We start from the raw sequence: 21,576 nt of genomic DNA on the forward strand, positions 1-21,576 counted from the left end.
TCGGTAACACAACAAGGCAGCTCAGGGATGCTAATGAATGCATTATACTGTTTAACAAGCCTAATTTGTATTTAGAGTTCTAAGGATGAATTACTGTGAAGGCTCCCAAAGCACAGAACAGATTTTAACAGTCAGTTGCTCCACACCAGGGAGTAAATACTGTACTTAGAGTGGAACTAGAGAGCGATAGAGAGAGAGAGGGGAAAAAAACTCTGTGTAATTGTTGTGAAGTGCTTTGTTGTTCAAGTTATATTAGTACAGAGGGACATTGTACAGTGTGAGAGGGAGAGAAAGCGAGAGGGAGAGAAAGAGAGAGGGAGAGTGTAGATAAAGAGAGTTTGTAAATGAAAAGAGAGAGAGCAGAAGAAAAAAAAGAGAGAAAGTGAACAAGTTCTCTGGCTAATAACGATTCTCCACTAACGGTTGGAAGTGTTGAAAGTTTTCTCCATTAAAAGGCCAGTGACTACCATGGTAACTCCTGGCAGCTGTTATCTTGAAAGCTTTTATAAAAGGCAATATTATCTGTCTAGCCAATCAGAGGCTGCCGTTAACCACCATTAGTAAACCTATTGAGCCCACCACACTACAGAGACTATAGTGGACCATTACACCAACTTATGGAGCTTCCTGAAAGAGTTTGGAAGAGGGAGGGGGAGAGGGGGGTGGGGTGGGGTGGGGGAGACAGAGGAGAGATGAGAGGAAAGATAAAAAGAAAGAAGCAGAGAGAAATCAATGAAGGAAAGGGCTGAGAGTAGAAGAGCACGACCCTTTCATACAGGGCTCGGTGATCTCTAGGGCAAGTGGTGTGCCTTCTTCTATTAGCAAAGACATGCGAGACCACATGCAGAGCCCCGTTGGGACTGGCCTTTGGCACATGCACAGTCACTGCACAAGTCACAGAGGAGACAGTAACAGTTGACCTTTATGGGGTCAATGTGGCCATCAATAAAGTTGTCATGAATGGTACCTAGGCCATAATGCATCCATGAACAACATTATAAAGGGCTCATAAGCTTGACCATAAGATGTCATCATGCAGCCAACATTTACTAGAATCATCTTCCATATGTTCATGTTCATAAGAAAGCGCTCATCTGAATTCAATAAGTAAACAACTGACAAGAAGCTCCATTTCTCGCATATCAGTTCAGGGGTGCCTAGCAAGTCCTCTCAATGGCACAATGCACCAAGCCTAAAGCTGAGGCGGCACAGACATAGCTCTAATGAGAAATCATGTCATTACACATCAATGGTGTCTGGGGTGGGATCAGAGATGTAGCTTAGCTTAGCCTGGCCTAGCGTAGCATTAGCTACACTGCTGTCAAGCGAAATGGCAGGCCTTGAACATGTTTTGGTGTCGAGAAAGAGTTGTGTTTGTGTTCAGTCGTCTACCTTTCACCTGCTGCATATTCCTTGTGTATTGCAGTGGGTGACTTCTAGTATGTATGTGTGTTTAGCACATCCGAGAATTGTGTCAGATCTATCTTTGACGGGCTGCACCCCCCAATGAATAAGCCCAGGGTATGTAAACAACGCGGCATTCTCCTCCTGCTCCATCACTCCACTTCAAAAAGAGATGGACCCAAAAACAACCCCCACACATCCTCAACACCAAAAAAGAGGCCTGAGGAAGAAAGTGCGTTGACAGCGCTGATGAGACAAAAGCAACCATCCTACTGGCACTCCACATGAGAAGGGCCTCATTGATATGGAGATTTCTCCCTGCATCCGTGTCTCTCATCCCTGGCAACAATGTAATTAACAGATCATATTAGCCCTGCTAAATTTAAAACAACAATCTACATAGCAGCAATAATGGCACCTCGGTGTCGGGATGAACCAACGAAGAAGAGAGGAAGGGGGTGGAGGTGGGGGAATGAACCAACGAAGAGGAGAGGAAGGGGGTGGAGGTGGGAAGAGAAAGAGTTTTGGCCATCGACCAACTGGTTCCAGAGAGGGGTTCAAGAGAGACATGGAGGGACAGAGAGAGAAAAAGAGAGAGATAAGGAGAGAAAGACTGAGAGGGAGACCTGAAGGTCATCTGCCTATCGACAAACAGGTTCCAGAGAGAGAAACTGTGAAAGAGAAAGAATGAGAGAACGTGACATAGCCTTCCCTATTTTCCAATTCCACGGAACAACCGCTTTGAGGGAGACGTCTGTATTAATGTTTTTGACTTTGAGCCTCTAGTGGATTAGTGGCATTCATTTTCTACTCTCTCTCTCTCTCTCTCTCTCTCTCTCTCTCTCTCTCTCTCTCTCTCTCTCTCTCTCTCTCTCTTTCTGTCCCTCTCTCTCTCTCTCTTTCTGTCCCTCTCTCTCTCTCTCTCTCTTGCTCTTTCTGTCCCTCTCTCTCCCCCGCACTCTCTCTCTCTCTCTCTCTCTCTCTCTCTCTCTCTCTCTCTCTCTCTCTCTCTCTCTCTCTCTCTCTTGCTCTTTCTGTCCCTCTCTCTCCCCCGCTCTCTCTCTCTCTCTCTCTCTCTCTCTCTCTCTCTCTCTCTCTCTCTCTCTCTCTCTCTCTCTCTCTCTCTCTCTCTCTCTCTCCCTCTCTCTCTCTCTCTCTCTGTCTCTCTCTCTCGCTCTTTCTCTCTCTCTCTCTCTCTCCTTCACTCTCTCCCTCTCTCTTTCTCCCAGTGAAGCTGTGAGGAACGAGAGCTGAGCTGTCAGGAGATGAATACAGTAATTAAGCGTCTCCCTCTGTTGCGCAGTCCGAGGCAATAAGAGACCATTATAGAGTCTTAACAGGGTGTATAATTTGATCTCCTTCCCTCTCCTCGCTCCCTTTGTGTCCCATGTCAACGCTGACACAGATACCGGGTGGCTCGTTGCGTTTCTGCCATCTCCTGCCATAGAGGGATCAATTCTAATTCGGTGTTGTCAAAAAAAGGGGCCCGGGAGCATATTTAAAAACAGGTTATCAAAAACGACAAGCGAAGCAAAGCGAGTGAATGAACATGATTTTGGCAAAAGTAGCGTCAATACGTCCCGCGCCCTCTCCTTTTCAAAGACTGACTCACTACTATTAAAGGAAACACTATCAGGGGAAATCTTCTAACATTACATTTAACATTTGTAGCATACTTTTGAATCGTGTGCAAAATGAAGATGGGCATGGATGGCAGCGGGGGTAAGATGGAAGAGGAGAAGCACTGGGAGGGAGGCGGCAGGGGTAAGATGGAAGAGGAGAAGCACTGGGAGGGAGGCGGCGGGGGTAAGATGGAAGAGGAGAAGCACTGGGAGGGAGGCGGCGGGGATGGAAGAGGAGAAGCACTAAGATGGAAGAGGAGAAGCACTGGGAGGGAGGCGGCGGGGGTAAGATGGAAGAGGAGAAGCACTGGGAGGGAGGCGGCGGGGGTAAGATGGGAGAGGAGAAGCACTGGGAGGGAGGCGGGAGGGAGGCGGGGGGTAAGATGGAAGAGGAGAAGCACTGGGAGGGAGGCAGGGAGGGAGGCGGGGGGGTAAGATGGTAGAGGAGAAGCACTGGGAGGGAGGGGGCGGGGGTAAGATGGAAGAGGAGAAGCACTGGGAGGGAGGCGGCGGGGGTAAGATGGAAGAGGAGAAGCACTGGGAGGGAGGCGGCGGGGTAAGATGGAAGAGGAGAAGCAAACATGGGAGGGAAAGTGAGGTGCGGCGGGGGATGGGAAGATGCAAGAGATGAGAAGCAGGCACTGGGAGGCTGGTGGGGTGGGGAGGCTGGTCAGTTGGAAAGAGATTAGGCTATCACGTTGGAACATTCCCCCAAGTTGCAGTTGGTAAAGCATTGAACCATCTCTACCACAGCTGCTACTACCAGAAACCTATGTATGGTTGTGGTTGACCTTATATCATAGTGTGAGTAGACACCATCTCTCCTGGTTAAGGAAAAGGTCACTATGAGGTCCACTCACCACTATCTTGGCGTCGCGAACGATGTTCTCGGACACAGTGACCCAGTACTCTAGCTGCCCCCACTGGGGAGGCTGGTTGTGTACGTTGGTGATGATGACGGTCAGCTCCACAGAGCTGCTCCTATTGCCCCCGTCTGTGGCCACGATCTGCTGGCTGATCCTCGACGTCTGACGACAAATAGAAGAGAGGAAGGAGGTTAAACATGGAAATCATATGGAGATGAACAAAACCCATGGTTGAAACCCCTCTTGGAAGCACCTCTCTCACATCTTAAATGTATCTTCATGTGCAAATGAATGAGCATGGAAACAGTCTCCGTCAGTTTGTTCCAACCCACTAAGTAACAGATCAGATGCAGCAGATTTACAACCTTATCCACTTAGTCAGTGTCATGACCTGCCAGTGACCTCCTCCTCTAAACCACAACCTTCCTACTGTCTACAGAAGACTGCTCTGATGTCGTTCATCCGTACATCACGCGAGAGATACAGACGGAGAGACAGGACGAGAAACAGAGAGAGGGAGAGAGACAGGGAGGGAGAGAGAGAGAGAACGAGAAACAGAGAGAGGGAGAGAGAGAAAGGGAGCAATGAGAGAGGAGACATTCCAACTGACATGGAGGTATTCAGATAAATGGTTCTCTGCGAGGGGAGTGTGAAAGCTTGGTTAAACAGATCATTGATAGGGAGAAGAGAGATCTGATAGAAAGGGGTGACATTTAAAGTTGAGGAATATTTTGCATTATTTACATGGGACATTAACTGGGAGACTTCACAAGTCCCTTGTGTGGAAGGGTGACGATGGGGTCACTCTCTCCACATCTTGATTTGACTTTGGGAGGTTGTTGGACTTGGAGAACAAAGGGAGGGGCTTTTCTATGACGCACACATGCACACAAGCAAATACACACACAAATCCAGGCACAAACCCAGGCACATGTCAATATATGCATAATATACAGACATCCAGTCATGAACACAGGGGCAGGGAGAAATAGGGACAAAGGAGGGTGGAGAATGAAGAGAGTAGGGAAAAGGAGACAGAAAGGGAATGAGAGCCGGTTGTGGTTGTCTCTGTCCTGACAGGGTGGATAACTCTACCTGACGTGTGCTAGGTCTCTGCTGATCAACGTTCTCTGACACACACACACACACACACACACACACACACACACACACACACACACACACACACACACACACACACACACACACACACACACACACACACACACACACACACACACACACACACACACACACACACACACACACAGAGAGAAAGGAAGGTAGAAGGAAACCAACAGGTCCATCACTATAACCCCCGACCCCGCCCCCAAACCTCAGCGCTCCTGTCAAACCTCATCTGTGTCAACTCAAAATGGAGACCAGACTTAAGAGCTAAAAGGTGTCGGATGTGAATCAGGCATGAATATTTCACTAGCTGGTATGGGTCACCTAGAACCTAACCTCAAGCCTCCCACCTTCCCCACTCTATCTTACCCTCTCCCCTCTCTCCCTTCCTCCTTCTCAGCTGTACCTCTTACAGAGGATTTCACTTTTAAACAATGGCATCCATTGAACAGTTGTAGGCCTACATACAGTATGAGAAGCTGTGAATACTGACAAACAATTGAGCTAGTAAACTGTAATGACTTACCACACCAAAAACAAGAATACATGCAGAGAATCCAGAGAGAGAGACCGGGAAACAAGAGAATACAGAGAGAGAGAGACCAGGAAACAAGAGAATACAGAGATAGAGACCGGGAAACAAGAGAATACAGAGAGAGAGACCAGGAAACAAGAGAATACAGAGATAGAGACCAGGAAACAAGAGAATACAGAGAGAGAGACCAGGAAACAAGAGAATACAGAGAGAGAGACCAAGAAACAAGAGAATACAGAGAGAGAGACCAGGAAACAAGAGAATACAGAGAGAGAGAGACCAGGAAACAAGAGAATACAGAGAGAGAGAGACCAGGAAACAAGAGAATACAGAGAGAGAAGACCAGGAAACAAGAGAATACAGAGAGAGAGACCAGGAAACAAGAGAATACAGAGAGAGAGACCAGGAAACAAGAGAATACAGAGAGAGAGACCAGGAAACAAGAGAATACAGAGAGAGAGACCAGGAAACAAGAGAATACAGAGAGAGAGAGACCAGGAAACAAGAGAATACAGAGAGAGAAGACCAGGAAACAAGAGAATACAGAGAGAGAAGACCAGGAAACAAGAGAATACAGAGAGAGAGACCAGGAAACAAGAGAATACAGAGAGAGAGAGACCAGGAAACAAGAGAATACAGAGAGAGAGACCAGGAAACAAGAGAATACAGAGAGAGAGAGACCAGGAAACAAAAGAATACAGAGAGAGAGAGACCAGGAAACAAGAGAATACAGAGAGAGAGAGACCAGGAAACAAGAGAATACAGAGAGAGAGACCAGGAAACAAGAGAATACAGAGAGAGAGAGACCAGGAAACAAGAGAATACAGAGAGAGAGACCAGGAAACAAGAGAATACAGAGAGAGAGACCAGGAAACAAGAGAATACAGAGAGAGAGACCAGGAAACAAGAGAATACAGAGAGAGAGACCAGGAAACAAGAGAGATGCGGAAGAAAAGCTAAGCAATAGAAAGAGAGGTCAGCGCCTAGCCAACAAAGCCCAAACCCTACAAATATAATGTTACTGCAGGGTGTCAACTCCCCTCTGAGACAGACAAATGTCGGAAATAAACGTGCACGCACACACACACACGCATCCACACACACACATAAATATATTTATGCATGTGTGAATATAATGCTTCCTCAGGGTAAGATACATAGTGCTATATATACACATATAGAGAGACAGGGGCATTGTTGTTATTCCAGACCGTGCCATGTTTAATATGCATCCACAGAGGGAGGTAGGAAGGGTGTGCAGCAGTCTCAGTGGATGATATCACTGATACAGTGTACACACACACTGGGAGGGAGGGAGTGAAGGGGGTGCTGTACACACACACTGGGAGGGAGGGAGTGAAGGGGGTGCTGTACACACACACTGGGAGGGAGGGAGTGAAGGGGGTGCTGTACACACACACTGGGAGGGAGGGAGTGAAGGGGGTGCTGTACACACACACTGGGAGGGAGGGAGTGAAGGGGGTGCTGTACACACACACTGGGAGGGAGGGAGTAAAGGGGTGCTGTACACACACTGGGAGGGAGGGAGTGAAGGGGTGCTGTACACACACACTGGGAGGGGAGGGGGTGTGAAGGGAGCATAGGGTGCTGTACACAAACACTGGGAGGGAGGGAGTGAAGGGGGTGCTGTACACACACACTGGGAGGGAGGGAGCACAGGGGGTGCTGTACACACACACTGGGAGGGAGGGAAGGGGGTGCTGTACACACACTGGGAGGGAGCATAGGGGATGCTGTACACAAACACTGGGAGGGAGGGAGTGAAGGGGGTGCTGTACACAAACACTGGGAGGGAGGGAGCACAGGGGGTGCTGTACACAAACACTGGGAGGGAGGGAGTGAAGGGGGTGCTGTACACAAACACTGGGAGGGGAGGGAGGGAAGGGGGTGCTGTACACACACACTGGGAGGGAGGGAGCACAGGGGGTGCTGTACACACACACTGGGAGGGAGGGAGCACAGGGGGTGCTGTACACAAACACATGGGGGAGTGCAGGAGGAGGCTGTAAAACACCTGTACTGGACCTGCGGGTTAAGGATTCCCCTGTTTCAACAGGCAGCCTGCAGTGCATAAAGAAGAGGTACTGGGGGAGAAGGTAGGAGAAGACACACACCGAACACACACACATCGAACACACACACACACACATACACACCGAACACACACACACATGCACAGGAATTGCCCCCTAATGGTGTATTGTGGTAGGTGTGTGTGGCTGTGCCCCCACCTGTGAGATGGGGTGGTTGACGTACACCCAGCCTGTGCTGGGGTTGATGTGCAGGTAGGCCGGCTGTTGACGGGACAGAGAGTAGGAGATAGCGGCGTTACTCCCCTGGTCATCATCGTGTGCCGCTGCTCGCAGGAAGCTAGTCCCCACCGGCGTGTCCTCGCGCAGGAAGTCTGCCATACGAAGGGTTAACACATCAACATCACCGCCGACAACGAACAACATCAACAAGAGCAATAACAACAGCAGCGGTGGTGGAAGTTTCTGGCTGAAATCAAGGCATTTCAGTCACAGAGACCAGAAATAAATGCTTGTGTCCTAGAATCATTTCAGTCACAGAGACCAGAAATAAATGCTTGTGTCCTAGAATCATTTCAGTCACAGAGACCAGAAATAAATGCTTGTGTCCTAGAATCATTTCAGTCACAGAGACCAGAAATAAATGCTTGTGTCCTAGAATCATTTCAGTCACAGAGACCAGAAATAAATGCGTGTGTCCTAGAATCATTTCAGTCACAGAGACCAGAAATAAATGCGTGTGTCCTAGAATCATTTCAGTCACAGAGACCAGAAATAAATGCTTGTGTCCTAGAATCATTTCAGTCACAGAGACCAGAAATAAATGCTTGTGTCCTAGAATCATTTCAGTCACAGAGACCAGAAATAAATGCGTGTGTCCTAGAAGCATTTCAGTCACAGAGACCAGAAATAAATGCGTGTGTCCTAGAAGCATTTCAGTCACAGAGACCAGAAATAAATGCTTGTGTCCTAGAATCATTTCAGTCACAGAGACCAGAAATAAATGCTTGTGTCCTAGAATCATTTCAGTCACAGAGACCAGAAATAAATGCGTGTGTCCTAGAAGCATTTCAGTCACAGAGACCAGAAATAAATGCGTGTGTCCTAGAAGCATTTCAGTCACAGAGACCAGAAATAAATGCTTGTGTCCTAGAATCATTTCAGTCACAGAGACCAGAAATAAATGCGTGTGTCCTAGAAACATTTCAGTCACAGAGACCAGAAATAAATGCTTGTGTCCTAGAATCATTTCAGTCACAGAGACCAGAAATAAATGCTTGTGTCCTAGAATCATTTCAGTCACAGAGACCAGAAATAAATGCTTGTGTCCTAGAATCATTTCAGTCACAGAGACCAGAAATAAATGCGTGTGTCCTAGAAACATTTCAGTCACAGAGACCAGAAATAAATGCGTGTGTCCTAGAATCATTTCAGTCACAGAGACCAGAAATAAATGCGTGTGTCCTAGAAACATTTCAGTCACAGAGACCAGAAATAAATGCGTGTGTCCTAGAAGCATTTCAGTCACAGAGACCAGAAATAAATGCTTGTGTCCTAGAATCATTTCAGTCACAGAGACCAGAAATAAATGCTTGTGTCCTAGAATCATTTCAGTCACAGAGACCAGAAATAAATGCTTGTGTCCTAGAATCATTTCAGTCACAGAGACCAGAAATAAATGCGTGTGTCCTAGAAACATTTCAGTCACAGAGACCAGAAATAAATGCTTGTGTCCTAGAATCATTTCAGTCACAGAGACCAGAAATAAATGCTTGTGTCCTAGAATAATTTCAGTCACAGAGACCAGAAATAAATGCTTGTGTCCTAGAATCATTTCAGTCACAGAGACCAGAAATAAATGCGTGTGTCCTAGAAACATTTCAGTCACAGAGACCAGAAATAAATGCTTGTGTCCTAGAATCATTTCAGTCACAGAGACCAGAAATAAATGCTTGTGTCCTAGAATCATTTCAGTCACAGAGACCAGAAATAAATGCGTGTGTCCTAGAAACATTTCAGTCACAGAGACCAGAAATAAATGCGTGTGTCCTAGAAACATTTCAGTCACAGAGACCAGAAATAAATGCGTGTGTCCTAGAAACATTTCAGTCACAGAGACCAGAAATAAATGCGTGTGTCCTAGAAACATTTCAGTCTCCCAGTTAAATAGTTAATAAGCCACTCCAACAGTCTTGTTCTAATGTGATAAAAGGGATTCTGACATGGGGCTTATCAACACACATGGTAAACAAACACGGACTCCAGGGAGGGCAGGGAGGCGGCAACGTTGTCATCAGTCTTAAAAGCTTTCCAGGATTACCTGTGATTTAATATATACATCAGCTAAGTCTTACCTTTCACAATATTGCTTTACCTTGAAAACCGTTAAGACATAACACAGAAGCAACAAGGCAGTGACATTGGACTGGGATAGGAGGACATTGGGTCCTTGAGCTGCTGGACATTGCTGAGCAAGCACAGTTTTGCCTTGACCTTTGACCTTACACTACACTTGGCAGAACAAGGTGAGGGAGGGAACCCTCACACAAGTGGACAAATCCCTGGTATCCGGGCCTTAAATATGATTTTATGGGGGAACGGGTTGAACTCATTTCCTCTGTTGCGTTTTAGAATGGAATAACATTTGAATTCCTAGTGGAATATCCAGCAAAGGGTTTAGTAAGAACTTGTTGGAGGGGTGTGGAGGAGGGGAGAGGGAAGCTTGGATAAGGGGACAGTCCCTTTGTGTCTATGGCAGGGCAACCCTTAGAGAGAACACTGGTTCCCCTAAGCGCCACTCAACATTAAACAACCATATTTGGTATTGGGGGATTAAAAGACAGCAGCCAAGATAATACCTTTATAATACCTTGATAAGATGACTTAATGTATTGGACAAGGCAAGACCAACAGACACATTTGATAATGAAATTGTCTGAACCAAACAGGCGAGGGACAGGGGTGAAATGATGAGCGTGACGGAGATGACCCAAGGCGTGACGGAGGTGACGGAGGAGTGACAGAGGTGACTCTTACACTGGTAGCGGCTGTTCTCAAACTTGGGGTCGTTGTCGTTCTGGTCGGCGATGAGGATGGTGATCTGGCAGATGCCGATGAGGGGCTCCTGGGCCAGGTCTGTTGCCGTGACAGACAGGGAGTACTCTCTCTGGCGCTCGCGGTCGAAACTTACAGTGGTGCTGATCACACCTGGAGACACACACACAATGTATTTTACTGTATGTTACTGATGTCCTGCAGATACGTACAGTCAGCCATTCCACAGCAATCAAATAGAGATGTTCTGATACAGTCTGACTGAAGTCTGTTTTCTAACCTGTGTCAGGGTTGATGACGAAGCCGGATGATGTCCCGTCTCGGTGCATGATCCCATATTTGACCTCTCCGTTGACCCCCATGTCCGCGTCGAGGGCGTGCACGCGCAGGACAGATGTCCCAGGGGGCTGGTTCTCCAGGACAACGGTGTTGATGCTGTAGTTATGGCACTGAGGGGGCAGAGTTCACACAACACCTTTGGCATTGATGCTGCATTTGTCAGTTGTCAAGGTAGGTCCTAATTATAATGACCAGTAGCCAATGGGACACACTGGTCAACCAGCATAGATGGACTGTGACTACCCCAGTCAGCATTCAACATCCATCACGATAAGACTAGTTAACACGCATGACGTGGGGAACAAGGAGTTGCCAAATCTAACGGGTTGCCAGATTTTGCACACTTAGCACTCCTCCGCCCGTGTAGGAACCCACTGACCCTGTGGGCATGTCCCTGCTGAAATATTCATCTTTGGGGCCGAGCTGTGCTGAGCTGATCTGAGCTATGCTAAGAGGGGATTCTGGTCTGACCCTGGAGTGTTCCGGACTGCAGTGGAGTGGAGTTCTGCCCCACAGGAGAACACCAGCTGTCTCTACTTTGAACTGGCAACTTGGCATGTTCCTCTCTCTCTTTCCGTCATCGCTCTCGCCCTAGTGCTGTGGAACTCTACCTCTCCTCCCTCAGTCACTATGTTCCTCTCTCTCTTTCTGTCATCTCTCTCTCCCTTTCTGTCATCTCTCTCTCCCTAGTGCTGTGGACCTCTGCCTCTCCTCCCTCAGTCACTATGTTCCTCTCTCTCTTTCTGTCATCTCTCTCTCCCTTTCTGTCATCTCTCTCTCCCTAGTGCTGTGGACCTCTGCCTCTCCTCCCTCAGTCACTATGTTCCTCTCTCTCTTTCTGTCATCTCTCTCTCCCTTTCTGTCATCTCTCTCTCCCTAGTGCTGTGGACCTCTACCTCTCCTCCCTCAGTCACTATGTTCCTCTCTCTCTTTCTGTCATCTCTCTCTCCCTTTCTGTCATCTCTCTCTCCCTAGTGCTGTGGACCTCTGCCTCTCCTCCCTCAGTCACTATGTTCCTCTCTCTCTTTCTGTCATCTCTCTCTCCCTTTCTGTCATCTCTCTCTCCCTAGTGCTGTGGACCTCTACCTCTCCTCCCTCAGTCACTATGTTCCTCTCTCTCTTTCTGTCATCTCTCTCTCCCTTTCTGTCATCTCTCTCTCCCTAGTGCTGTGGACCTCTGCCTCTCCTCCCTCAGTCACTATGTTCCTCTCTCTCTTTCTGTCATCTCTCTCTCCCTTTCTGTCTGTCATCTCTCTCCCCTAGTGCTGTGGACCTCTGCCTCTCCTCCCTCAGTCACTATGTTCCTCTCTCTCTTTCTGTCATCTCTCTCTCCCTTTCTGTCATCTCTCTCTCCCTAGTGCTGTGGACCTCTACCTCTCCTCCCTCAGTCACTATGTTCCTCTCTCTCTTTCTGTCATCTCTCTCTCCCTTTCTGTCATCTCTCTCTCCCTAGTGCTGTGGACCTCTACCTCTCCTCCCTCAGTCACTATGTTCCTCTCTCTCTTTCTGTCATCTCTCTCTCCCTAGTGCTGTGGACCTCTACATCTCCCTCCCTCGTTCTCTCTCTCTGACTGTCTTTTTCTGCCTCATCGCTCATCTATTTTTAATTTTTAAAAATGTTTTATTTAAATTTTACCCCTTTTTCTCCCCAATTTCATGGTATCCAATTGTTTAGTAGCTACTATCTTGTCTCATCGCTACAACTCCCGTACGGGCTTGGGAGAGACGAAGGTTGAAAGTCATGCGTCCTCCGATACACAACCCAACCAAGCCGCACTGCTTCTTAACACAGTGCGCATCCAACCCGGAAGCCAGCCGCACCAATGCGCCGGAGGAAACACCGTGCACCCGGCCACCTTGGCTAGCGCACACTGCGCCCAGCCCGCCACAGGAGTCGCTGGTGCGCGATGAGACAAGGATACCCCTACCGACCAAGCCCTCCCTAACCCGGGCGACGCTAGGCCAATTGTGTGTCACCCCACGGATCTCCCGGTCGCGGCCGGTTACGACAGAGCCTGGGCGCGAACCCAGGGACTCTGATGGCACAGCTGGCGCTACGGTACAGTGCCCCCATCTATTTTTTGAAAGCACACAGGCTTCAGACACACCAGTAATGTGTCAAATGCCCCTCCCTCACCTCTTCAAAGACAGGCTTGTTGTTGTTGATGTCGTTGATGCCCACTATGACCTGGGCGGAGTTACTGAGGGGATATGGTCCGTCTGCCGCGTTGTCATCAGTGGCGGTAATGTTGAGGATGTACTGGGGGCCACGCAGGATAGGAGGGGGGCTCCGCCGCAGTTTGATGATGCCTAGAGAGAGAGACAATTGCAGCCATCTTTGTTACTAGAGCACATATTGCAGTGTTGTCAAACAGACAAACCTACTACACGCACGCAAACAATTAAACCAACACCCAAAACGTAGCTTTAAGGGGGATATATTTTACCCCAAATCCCACCCTTTATAATCCCCTTTAGGACTCTACATCTTTTGACACATTTCTCCAATGCAGATTCCTCACAAATAAATAAGTAACTATGTCTACCAAAGTACAGAGAGAAATATACATAAAATGCAGCTTAAGTCTTTGAAGTGACAACTTTTCCCCTCGGTAACAGTGGAAAAAGCCAAAGGACATCTTTGTGTGTGTGTGTGTGTGTGTGTGTGTGTGTGTGTGTGTGTGTGTGTGTGCACGTGTGTGTGTGTGTGTGTGTGTGTGTGTGTGTGCGCGTGTGTGCGTGCGTGTGTGTGTGTGTGTGTGTGTGTGTGTGTGTGTGTGTGTGCGCGCATGTGTGTGCGCGCGCACGTGCGTGCGTGTGCGTGTGCGTGTGTGTGTGTGTGTGCGTGTGTGCGTGTGTGTGTGCGTGTGTGTGTGTGTGTGTGTGTGTGTGTGTGTGTGTGTGTGTGTGTGCGTGTGTGTGTGCGTGTGTGTGTGTGCGTGTGTGTGCGTGTGTGTGTGTGCGTAATAGGCTGTGTGGTGGAGAGGCAGTGCAGTGCGGGGCTGGTGATAAGGAAGGCAGGGGGCTTAAGCATTAGTCAGTGTTTCCACCTCGGAGGCGAGAGAGGGCTCTTGTAAACAAACGATAACCGGGAGATTGCCGACGCAGACGTAGAGAGACTCGACTGTGAGGAAAGTGTGAAAGCCAGTACACAGAGAGACTGAGAAACACACTCAAACACACACACACACACACACACACACACACACACACACACACACACACACACACACACACACACACACACACACACACACACACACACACACACACACACACACACACACACACACACACAGAAAAGGAGACAAACTAAAAACATTTATTTACACATAGTCCACAAAGACAAACATAGATGAACAGAAAAATAAAAGGGGTTGTGCTGGAATAGTGTGACTTTGAAGTGTGTGTGTGTGGGGGGGTCTTGTTAGAGATTTGGGTTCCTCCTGGCCTTGCAATGAGCTTTATCCCCAATTGAAGTTACCACAGCAACACAAGCTCATCTGAATAACAAGAGAGTATGTGTGTATGTGTGTGTGTGTGTCCAGGCATATTCTTTGGTTTCTCCTTCTGATTTAGTGTATGAGCATGTTAGAGTTCATCTGTATTTATGTGTTAGCGTTTAAGAATGTCTGTTCATCTCCATACATGCATATGACTGTCCGTTTGTCTGTGTGTGTTTTCATGTGCGTCTGCATGCCCTTCTATAGAACCACTATGTTGTACCTTCTCCAGTCCTTCTCCATACAAGCCCTTACACAAACCCTTGGAAACACAACACTGTCAACTCTACGCACCCTTCTGGTTGTCCAGCTGAAAGTTACTGTCCTCGTTGCCACCAGTGATGGCGTAAGAGACCCCGTCTCCATCAGGGTCATTGGCGTGGACAATGGCCACCAGAGTGTCAGGACCGGCGTCCTCCGACAAGAACGTCTTATAGCTGCAGACAGACAGACAGACAGACAGACAGACAGACAGACAGACAGACAGACAGACAGACAGACAGACAGACAGACAGACAGACAGAGTTATAAAAAAATATTCATACAGTCATTATTATGTAATTGGCATTTAATTTGCATGTATTTTCTTTTATAATTTATGAATTTCTTCAATAGGTATTTTTGCAGAGGGATGAGAGAGAACCTGCCATAGCTCATCCCCAAACCCTACCGTTTCCCTCCCCACCCCTCTGAAGTGTCTCTTCTGGTGCCATGGACTAGTCCTGTCCCAGAGACGGGGAACACACACACACACACACACACACACACACACACACACACACACACACACACACACACACACACACACACACACACACACACACACACACACACACACACACACACACACACACACACACACACACACACACACACACACACACACACACTTGTTGCTTACACAAACACACACCATTTTTAATGAATTGGCCCATCCTCTGTAGGTATGTAGCCAAATGCCACCTCATGGATGTATGGTTGTGTGTGTGTGTGTGGATGCATGGTTGTGTGTGTGTGGATGTATGGTTGTGTGTGTGATGGAAGGGGGGCAGGGACTAACTGGATAGAAGTCTGCTCTGAGACTTCCACTGGTAGAGGGTGTAGAGTCAAGTAAAAGGGAGGGAGAGTGTGAGTGTATGAATGGGGGAGGAAGAGCAGCCAACCAGCACAGAGGCGTAGGATAGGAGAGGAGAAATGAGGGGTGAAAAGGGGGGTTAGAGAGGGGAAACAGATAGAGGGACAACATACACAGCTTGAGAGAAGATGGGAGCCTCGTCGTTGGTGTTGGCCATTCTGAACCGGATGGAGGCTGTCCCGGTGCGGGGTGGAGTCCCGTTGTCCACGACCACCACCACAAACTCATACATGTGATTGGGCCGCTCGTAGTCCAGCCGTCGGCTGGGGCTGACCACGCCCCTGGAAGAGATGGCAAAGTCGGCACTCTGGATGAAGTAGGAGAGCTCTGAGTTGAGCCCCATGTCACAGTCCCTCGCTAGAACTAGAGAGGAAGACAGGAGGAAGACAGGGGGAAGACAGGTGGAAGAGAAGAGGAAGACAAGAGGAAGACAAGAGGAAGACGAGGAAGACAGGGGGAAGACAGGGGGAAGAGAGGGGGACAGGAGGAAGACAGGGGGAAGACAGGAGGAAGACAGGGGGAAGACAGGAGGAAGAGAGGGGGAAGACAGGAAAGAAGAGAGGGGGAAGAGAGTGGGAAGACAGGAGGAAGAGAGGGCAAAGACAGGAGGAAGAGAGGGCAAAGACAGGAGGAAGAGAGGGGGAAGACAGGAGGAAGAGAGGGGGAAGACAGGAGGAAGACAGGGGGAAGACAGGAGGAAGAGAGGGGGAAGACAGGAGGAAGAGAGGGGGAAGACAGGAAAGAAGAGAGGGGGAAGAGAGGGGGAAGACAGGAGGAAGAGAGGGCAAAGGGAGGAAGAGAGGGGGAAGACAGGAAGACAGGAGGAAGAGGGGGGAAGACGGGAGGAAGAGAGGAGGAAGAGAGGGGGAAGACAGGAGGAAGAGAGGGGGAAGACAGGAGGAAGAGAGGGGGAAGAGAGGGGGAAGACAGGAGGAAGAGAGGGGGAAGACAGGAGGAAGAGAGGAGGAAGAGAGGGGAAGACAGGAGGAAGAGAGGGGGAAGACAGGAGGAAGAGAGGGCAAAGACAGGAGGAAGAGAGGGCAAAGACAGGAGGAAGAGAGGGCAAAGACAGGAGGAAGAGAGGAGGAAGACAGGAGGAAGAGAGGGGGAAGACAGGAGGAAGAGAGGAGGAAGAGAGGGGGAAGACAGGAGGAAGAGAGGGGGAAGACAGGAGGAAGAGAGGAGGAAGAGAGGGGGAAGACAGGAGGAAGAGAGGGGGAAGACAGGAGGAAGAGAGGAGGAAGAGAGGGGGAAGACAGGAGGAAGAGAGGGGGAAGACAGGAGGAAGAGAGGAGGAAGAGAGGGGGAAGACAGGAGGAAGAGAGGGCAAAGACAGGAGGAAGAGAGGAGGAAGAGAGGGGGAAGACAGGAGAAAGACAGCAGAAATACAGGTGGAAGAGTCATTATCTTTATAATCAACTTGTACACATTGGAAATCATTGTCCCAGTTTGGCACACACACACACACACACACACACACACAATTCAGTAGTCATTTATCTCGCAGTCTGTGTGTGTAGCCTTACATTTGACATTTTTCACATCTTAGTCATTTCACAGATGCTCTTATCCAGAGTGACAAACATTAGTTTTAACGACTTAAAGTAGTCTTCCAACCTTCCTTGTCCCCCCCCCCCTTCCCAGCTCCTTGCCATTATACAGTAGGTGAATTTACAGTTTCTTTTCGATTGCTAAACGACAGTGGGCACAACTGGAGTCACATGTGCAAAACTCTAACTACAGTCTGCACTAACAACAGTCACCTGAGCTAAACAGTTCACATCACCTGCGAAACTCATTCCAAGCAACACAACTCTTAACACATGGCTCAAAACAAGCTCAGTGCAGCCAAACACTATGCACAACCCTCACTGAGATAACACACACTGTCACTCAGAACACACTGAGAGTAAAAACACTAGCATCAAACACCAATACAGAAAATACAAACTTTTCATCTTTACAGTTTGAACAATTTCAGTGACTTCATACAAAGTAATATTTTCTTCAAAGAAAAGAGTGACATTCTTTCACATGATTTATTAATTTTTAGAACATAACAATTCTTTAAGGTAAATGAAAATTAGCAGTTTGCTTCAATAGTCTGTAGTAATTTACGGAATTACAGTAATGAGAAAAAAAAGGTAGAAACTAAAAGTACATACTGTAATCCAAACAAATAATTGAGGAGCTAATCCTGCCTCTCTCTAGCATCAGGCCACAGGTTTTCTTCAACATCACATCACAATGTTTTCTCTTGCCATGCACCTGGGGAAGAACCTTCTGGAGTGCCTTATCCATCCCTGGCAGTCCTCTGGACTCGTGTCCTCACATTCGGCACGCATGGCTTCCAAAAGAGACATTTGGTCATGTGGGTGGTGACCAAACACTTTCCACCTCCAGGCAGAGAAAAACTCCTCTATTGGGTTGAGGAAGGGTGAATATGCAGGCAGGTACAAAACCATAAATCTGTGATGTGCTGCAAACCAATCTGTGACAGCTGCAGAGTGGTGAAAAGCAACGTTATCGCAAACTATGACAAAAACTTAGGGGTTTCTTACTGGCTCCCCCTGTTCTGCTGGCACTAGCTGAGCATAGAGCTGTTCTAGGAAAGCTATAAACCTTTCTGTGTTGTATGGGCCAATGAGTGGTGTGTTGAGAAGCAAACCATCATTGGCCATTGCAGCACACATGGTGATATTTCCCCCCCTTTGGCCTGGAACCTCCACAGTGGCCCTTTGACCTATAACATTCCTTCCTCTGCGCTGTGTTTTGGCAAGGTGCTTCCACCTCCATTACTCTCTGAAAACAGTAAGTGCACAGTTTTACTGTAGAAATGCTAGTGTTTTTTTTTACTGTAAATATTTTGTATAGCTGTGTACGTAACCTCAGACATCTTACCTGAACATATTGGTATCTTTGCTCTTTTACCTGTTCACTGTTTCTCTCGAACGGTACAGTATAACTGTTTCATTGTAACTTAGTGTTTCTTTAGGACTCGAGCAATAGTTGTTGTGCTGACAGAATTAACATTTTCAAATATATCATTATCAGCCAGCACTCTATCTTGAATCTCCCGCAGTTTTATTGCATTGTTGACAACAACCATGTCAACAATAGCATTTTCCTGCGCATCTGAAAATATTTTTCCTCTTCCCCCTATTGGGGGCAGCCTTTGGGTCCTGTTGTAAAAATATATTTTACAGTCAAACTTACTGTAATATATATCTGTGTAAATATTCTATAATTGCAATACAAAATAGATTCCTGTAATGTTTTCAATTACTGTAAGGATGTAACTCTCACCTGTTTGCATGATGGAAAATTTGCATTACAGATGACACTGTGGATCTTTGCAGATTGGGTTGCACCCTCAACCCTGCCTCTCTCAATGAGAGACCATGGTTCACGACATGGTCTATAAGTGTAGCCCTTATTTCATCTGAAATAACAGCTCTTTGTCTTCTTTGTCTTCCTCCATGCATCCGCCCTCTCCCTGCCACCCTTCTCCCTCCACAAACCCATCTTCCTTGTTCCATTTCTAAAATGAGTCTTTCTGAGCTCTACCTGTATATACTGTAATATGTGTGTGTTCACTAACAAGTCTAAAACAAGACACCTGCTTAGCCTTTCAGCTGAAATTGCAATCAGCAGTGTTTGAAAGGCACAAGGCTGAAATCTATTCCGTTTTGAATGTGCGGTTCACAGTTTTGACAGCAGTGTGTTAGCATTTGAACAAAGTGCTGTAAATCCACAGTGTTGTGCAGGTTGTGGTTAAAGTCATGGGATAAGTGTGTAGAGTTTTGAAAACTGTGTTCAAGCAATGAAAAACGAACTAGAACTGCTGCTGTGCAGACTGTAGTTAGAGTTTTGCTAACGTGACTCCAGTTGTGTCCACTGTCGTTTAGCAAATCGAAAAGAACTGTAAGCCGTCTGTGGTGTTACAAGAGCCAGTGTGAATGAAAGAGACATAATGGAGGCCAGTGGTGTATGAAGTGTGTGTGATAACACTAGCTGTACTGTAGACCTACTGTATGTACTGGGTACTGGCTAGTGTTAGACTAGAGTCATGCTGCTGACAGGCCCACATCAAACTGTCCAACTTCAAGAAGGCTTTGCTGTCATTCGCCAAAGAGCCAGAGCCCAGTTCTAATGAATTAGCCCTCAGGGCGAGAGAGAGCGTGTGTTCCACACACAGACACAGATAAGGGTCTGTTAATGTACACATGTGCATGTAGAAATGCTCACGCCCACATGCACACAGAATGACGCAAATGAGCAGTTGTATACTGGCTGACTCACTGCTCCTCTTCCATCTCTCATCATTCCATCTTCTCTTTCTACTTCTCCCTCTTCCTCCCTCTATCCCATTACCTCTCTCACTCACACATGGACCTGTTGCAGGGGGGATGTGTTCGCGCGAGAGAGAGTGTGTGTGGTCATGTGTGTGTGGTCATGTGTGTGTGTATGTGTGTGTGTGTGTGTGTGTGTGTGTGTGTGTGTGTGTGTGTGTGTGTGTGTGTGTGTGTGTGTGTGTGTGTGTGTGTGTGTGTGTGTGTGTGTATGTGTGTGTGTATGTGTGTTCATGTGTGTGTTTGTGTGTGTTCATGTGTGTGTTCATGTGTGTGTGTGTGTGTGTGTGTGTGTGTGTGTGTGTGTGTGTGTGTGTGTGTGTGTGTGTGTGTGTGTGTGTGTGTGTGTGTGTGTGTGTGTTCATGTGTGTGTTTGTGTGTGTTCATGTGTGTGTTCATGTGTGTTTCATGTGTGTGTGTGTGTGTGTGTGTGTGTGTGTGTGTGTGTGTGTGTGTGTGTGTGTGTGTGTGTGTGTGTGTATGTGTGTTCATGTGTGTGTTTGTGTGTGTTCATGTGTGTGTTCATGTGTGTGTGTGTGTGTGTGTGTGTGTGTTCATGTGTGTGTGTGTTCATGTGTGTGTGTGTGTGTGTACGTGTGTTCATGTGTGTGTTTGTGTGTGTGCGTGTTCATGTGTGTGAGAGAGGGGAGCTTAAGGCCAGGATTGAAACAGAAGGTTCATTAAATATACACAGACTAATATAATATATCTTCAGGCTACCTATTAGCATTTTTAATGCATAGGCAGGAGTATTGGAGTTGCAGCGGAAGCTAAATGAAACATAGGAATATGGGGAGAGGCTAGGCGAGCGATTCTGGCTAGCTGAGGGGATTGTGTGAGTGTGTGTGTGTGTGTGTGTGTGTGTGTGTGTGTGTGTGTGTGTGTGTGGGGGGGGGGGGGTAGTTTGTTTGCCTCCCTACTCTGCTAAATCCTTCCTGGGACATTTCGGCTAGATAATTGGAGAGGCAGATTTCCCCGTCACTCACTGCTAGCTTCCATTAAAAACCAAAGCCCAATTCATAGACTAATCCTGACTTAAGGTAAACAGCAGTAATCATCCCCCTCTCTATATTTCTCTCTCTCTATCCTTGTCTCTTTCTCCTGACTCTCTCTCTCTATCCTTGTCTCTTTCTCCTGACTCTCAGTTTGAAATCAAACTGTCCATTCTAACGTTTGAAATCAACTATCCATTCTAACATTTGAAATCAACTATCCATTCTAACGTTTGAAATCAACTATCCATTCTAACGTTTGAAATCAACTATCCATTCTAATGTTTGAAATCAACTATCCATTCTAACGTTTGAAATCAACTATCCATTCTAATGTTTGAAATCAACTATCCATTCTAACGTTTGAAATCAACTATCCATTCTAATGTTTGAAATCATCTATCCATTCTAACGTTTGAAACCAACTATCCATTCTAATGTTTGAAATCAACTATCCATTCTAATGTTTGAAATCAACTATCCATTCTAATGTTTGAAATCAACTATCCATTCTAATGTTTGAAATCAAACTGTCCATTCTAACGTTTGAAATCAAACTATATATTCTAATGTTTGAAATTAACTATCCATTCTA

General features: G+C 47.2%; 1 protein-coding gene across 1 annotated transcript in view; it reads right to left on the minus strand.

The window, feature by feature from the left end:
* LOC118367541 (neural-cadherin-like) overlaps positions 1-21,576 on the minus strand; it is a 189,229-nt gene that overhangs the window by 39,413 nt on the left and 128,240 nt on the right. The window contains exons 6-12 of the mRNA XM_052494416.1: positions 15,751-16,000; positions 14,797-14,939; positions 13,137-13,309; positions 10,941-11,109; positions 10,643-10,813; positions 7,808-7,980; positions 3,887-4,054 (exon numbers count right to left, since the gene is read on the minus strand). Of these exons, the coding sequence (XP_052350376.1) occupies positions 3,887-4,054; positions 7,808-7,980; positions 10,643-10,813; positions 10,941-11,109; positions 13,137-13,309; positions 14,797-14,939; positions 15,751-16,000 (1,247 nt within the window). The remainder of the gene's footprint in view (positions 1-3,886; positions 4,055-7,807; positions 7,981-10,642; positions 10,814-10,940; positions 11,110-13,136; positions 13,310-14,796; positions 14,940-15,750; positions 16,001-21,576) is intronic.

Source organism: Oncorhynchus keta, chromosome 34 (genome assembly GCF_023373465.1).
Source record: "Oncorhynchus keta strain PuntledgeMale-10-30-2019 chromosome 34, Oket_V2, whole genome shotgun sequence".
Classification (NCBI taxonomy): domain Eukaryota; kingdom Metazoa; phylum Chordata; class Actinopteri; order Salmoniformes; family Salmonidae; genus Oncorhynchus; species Oncorhynchus keta.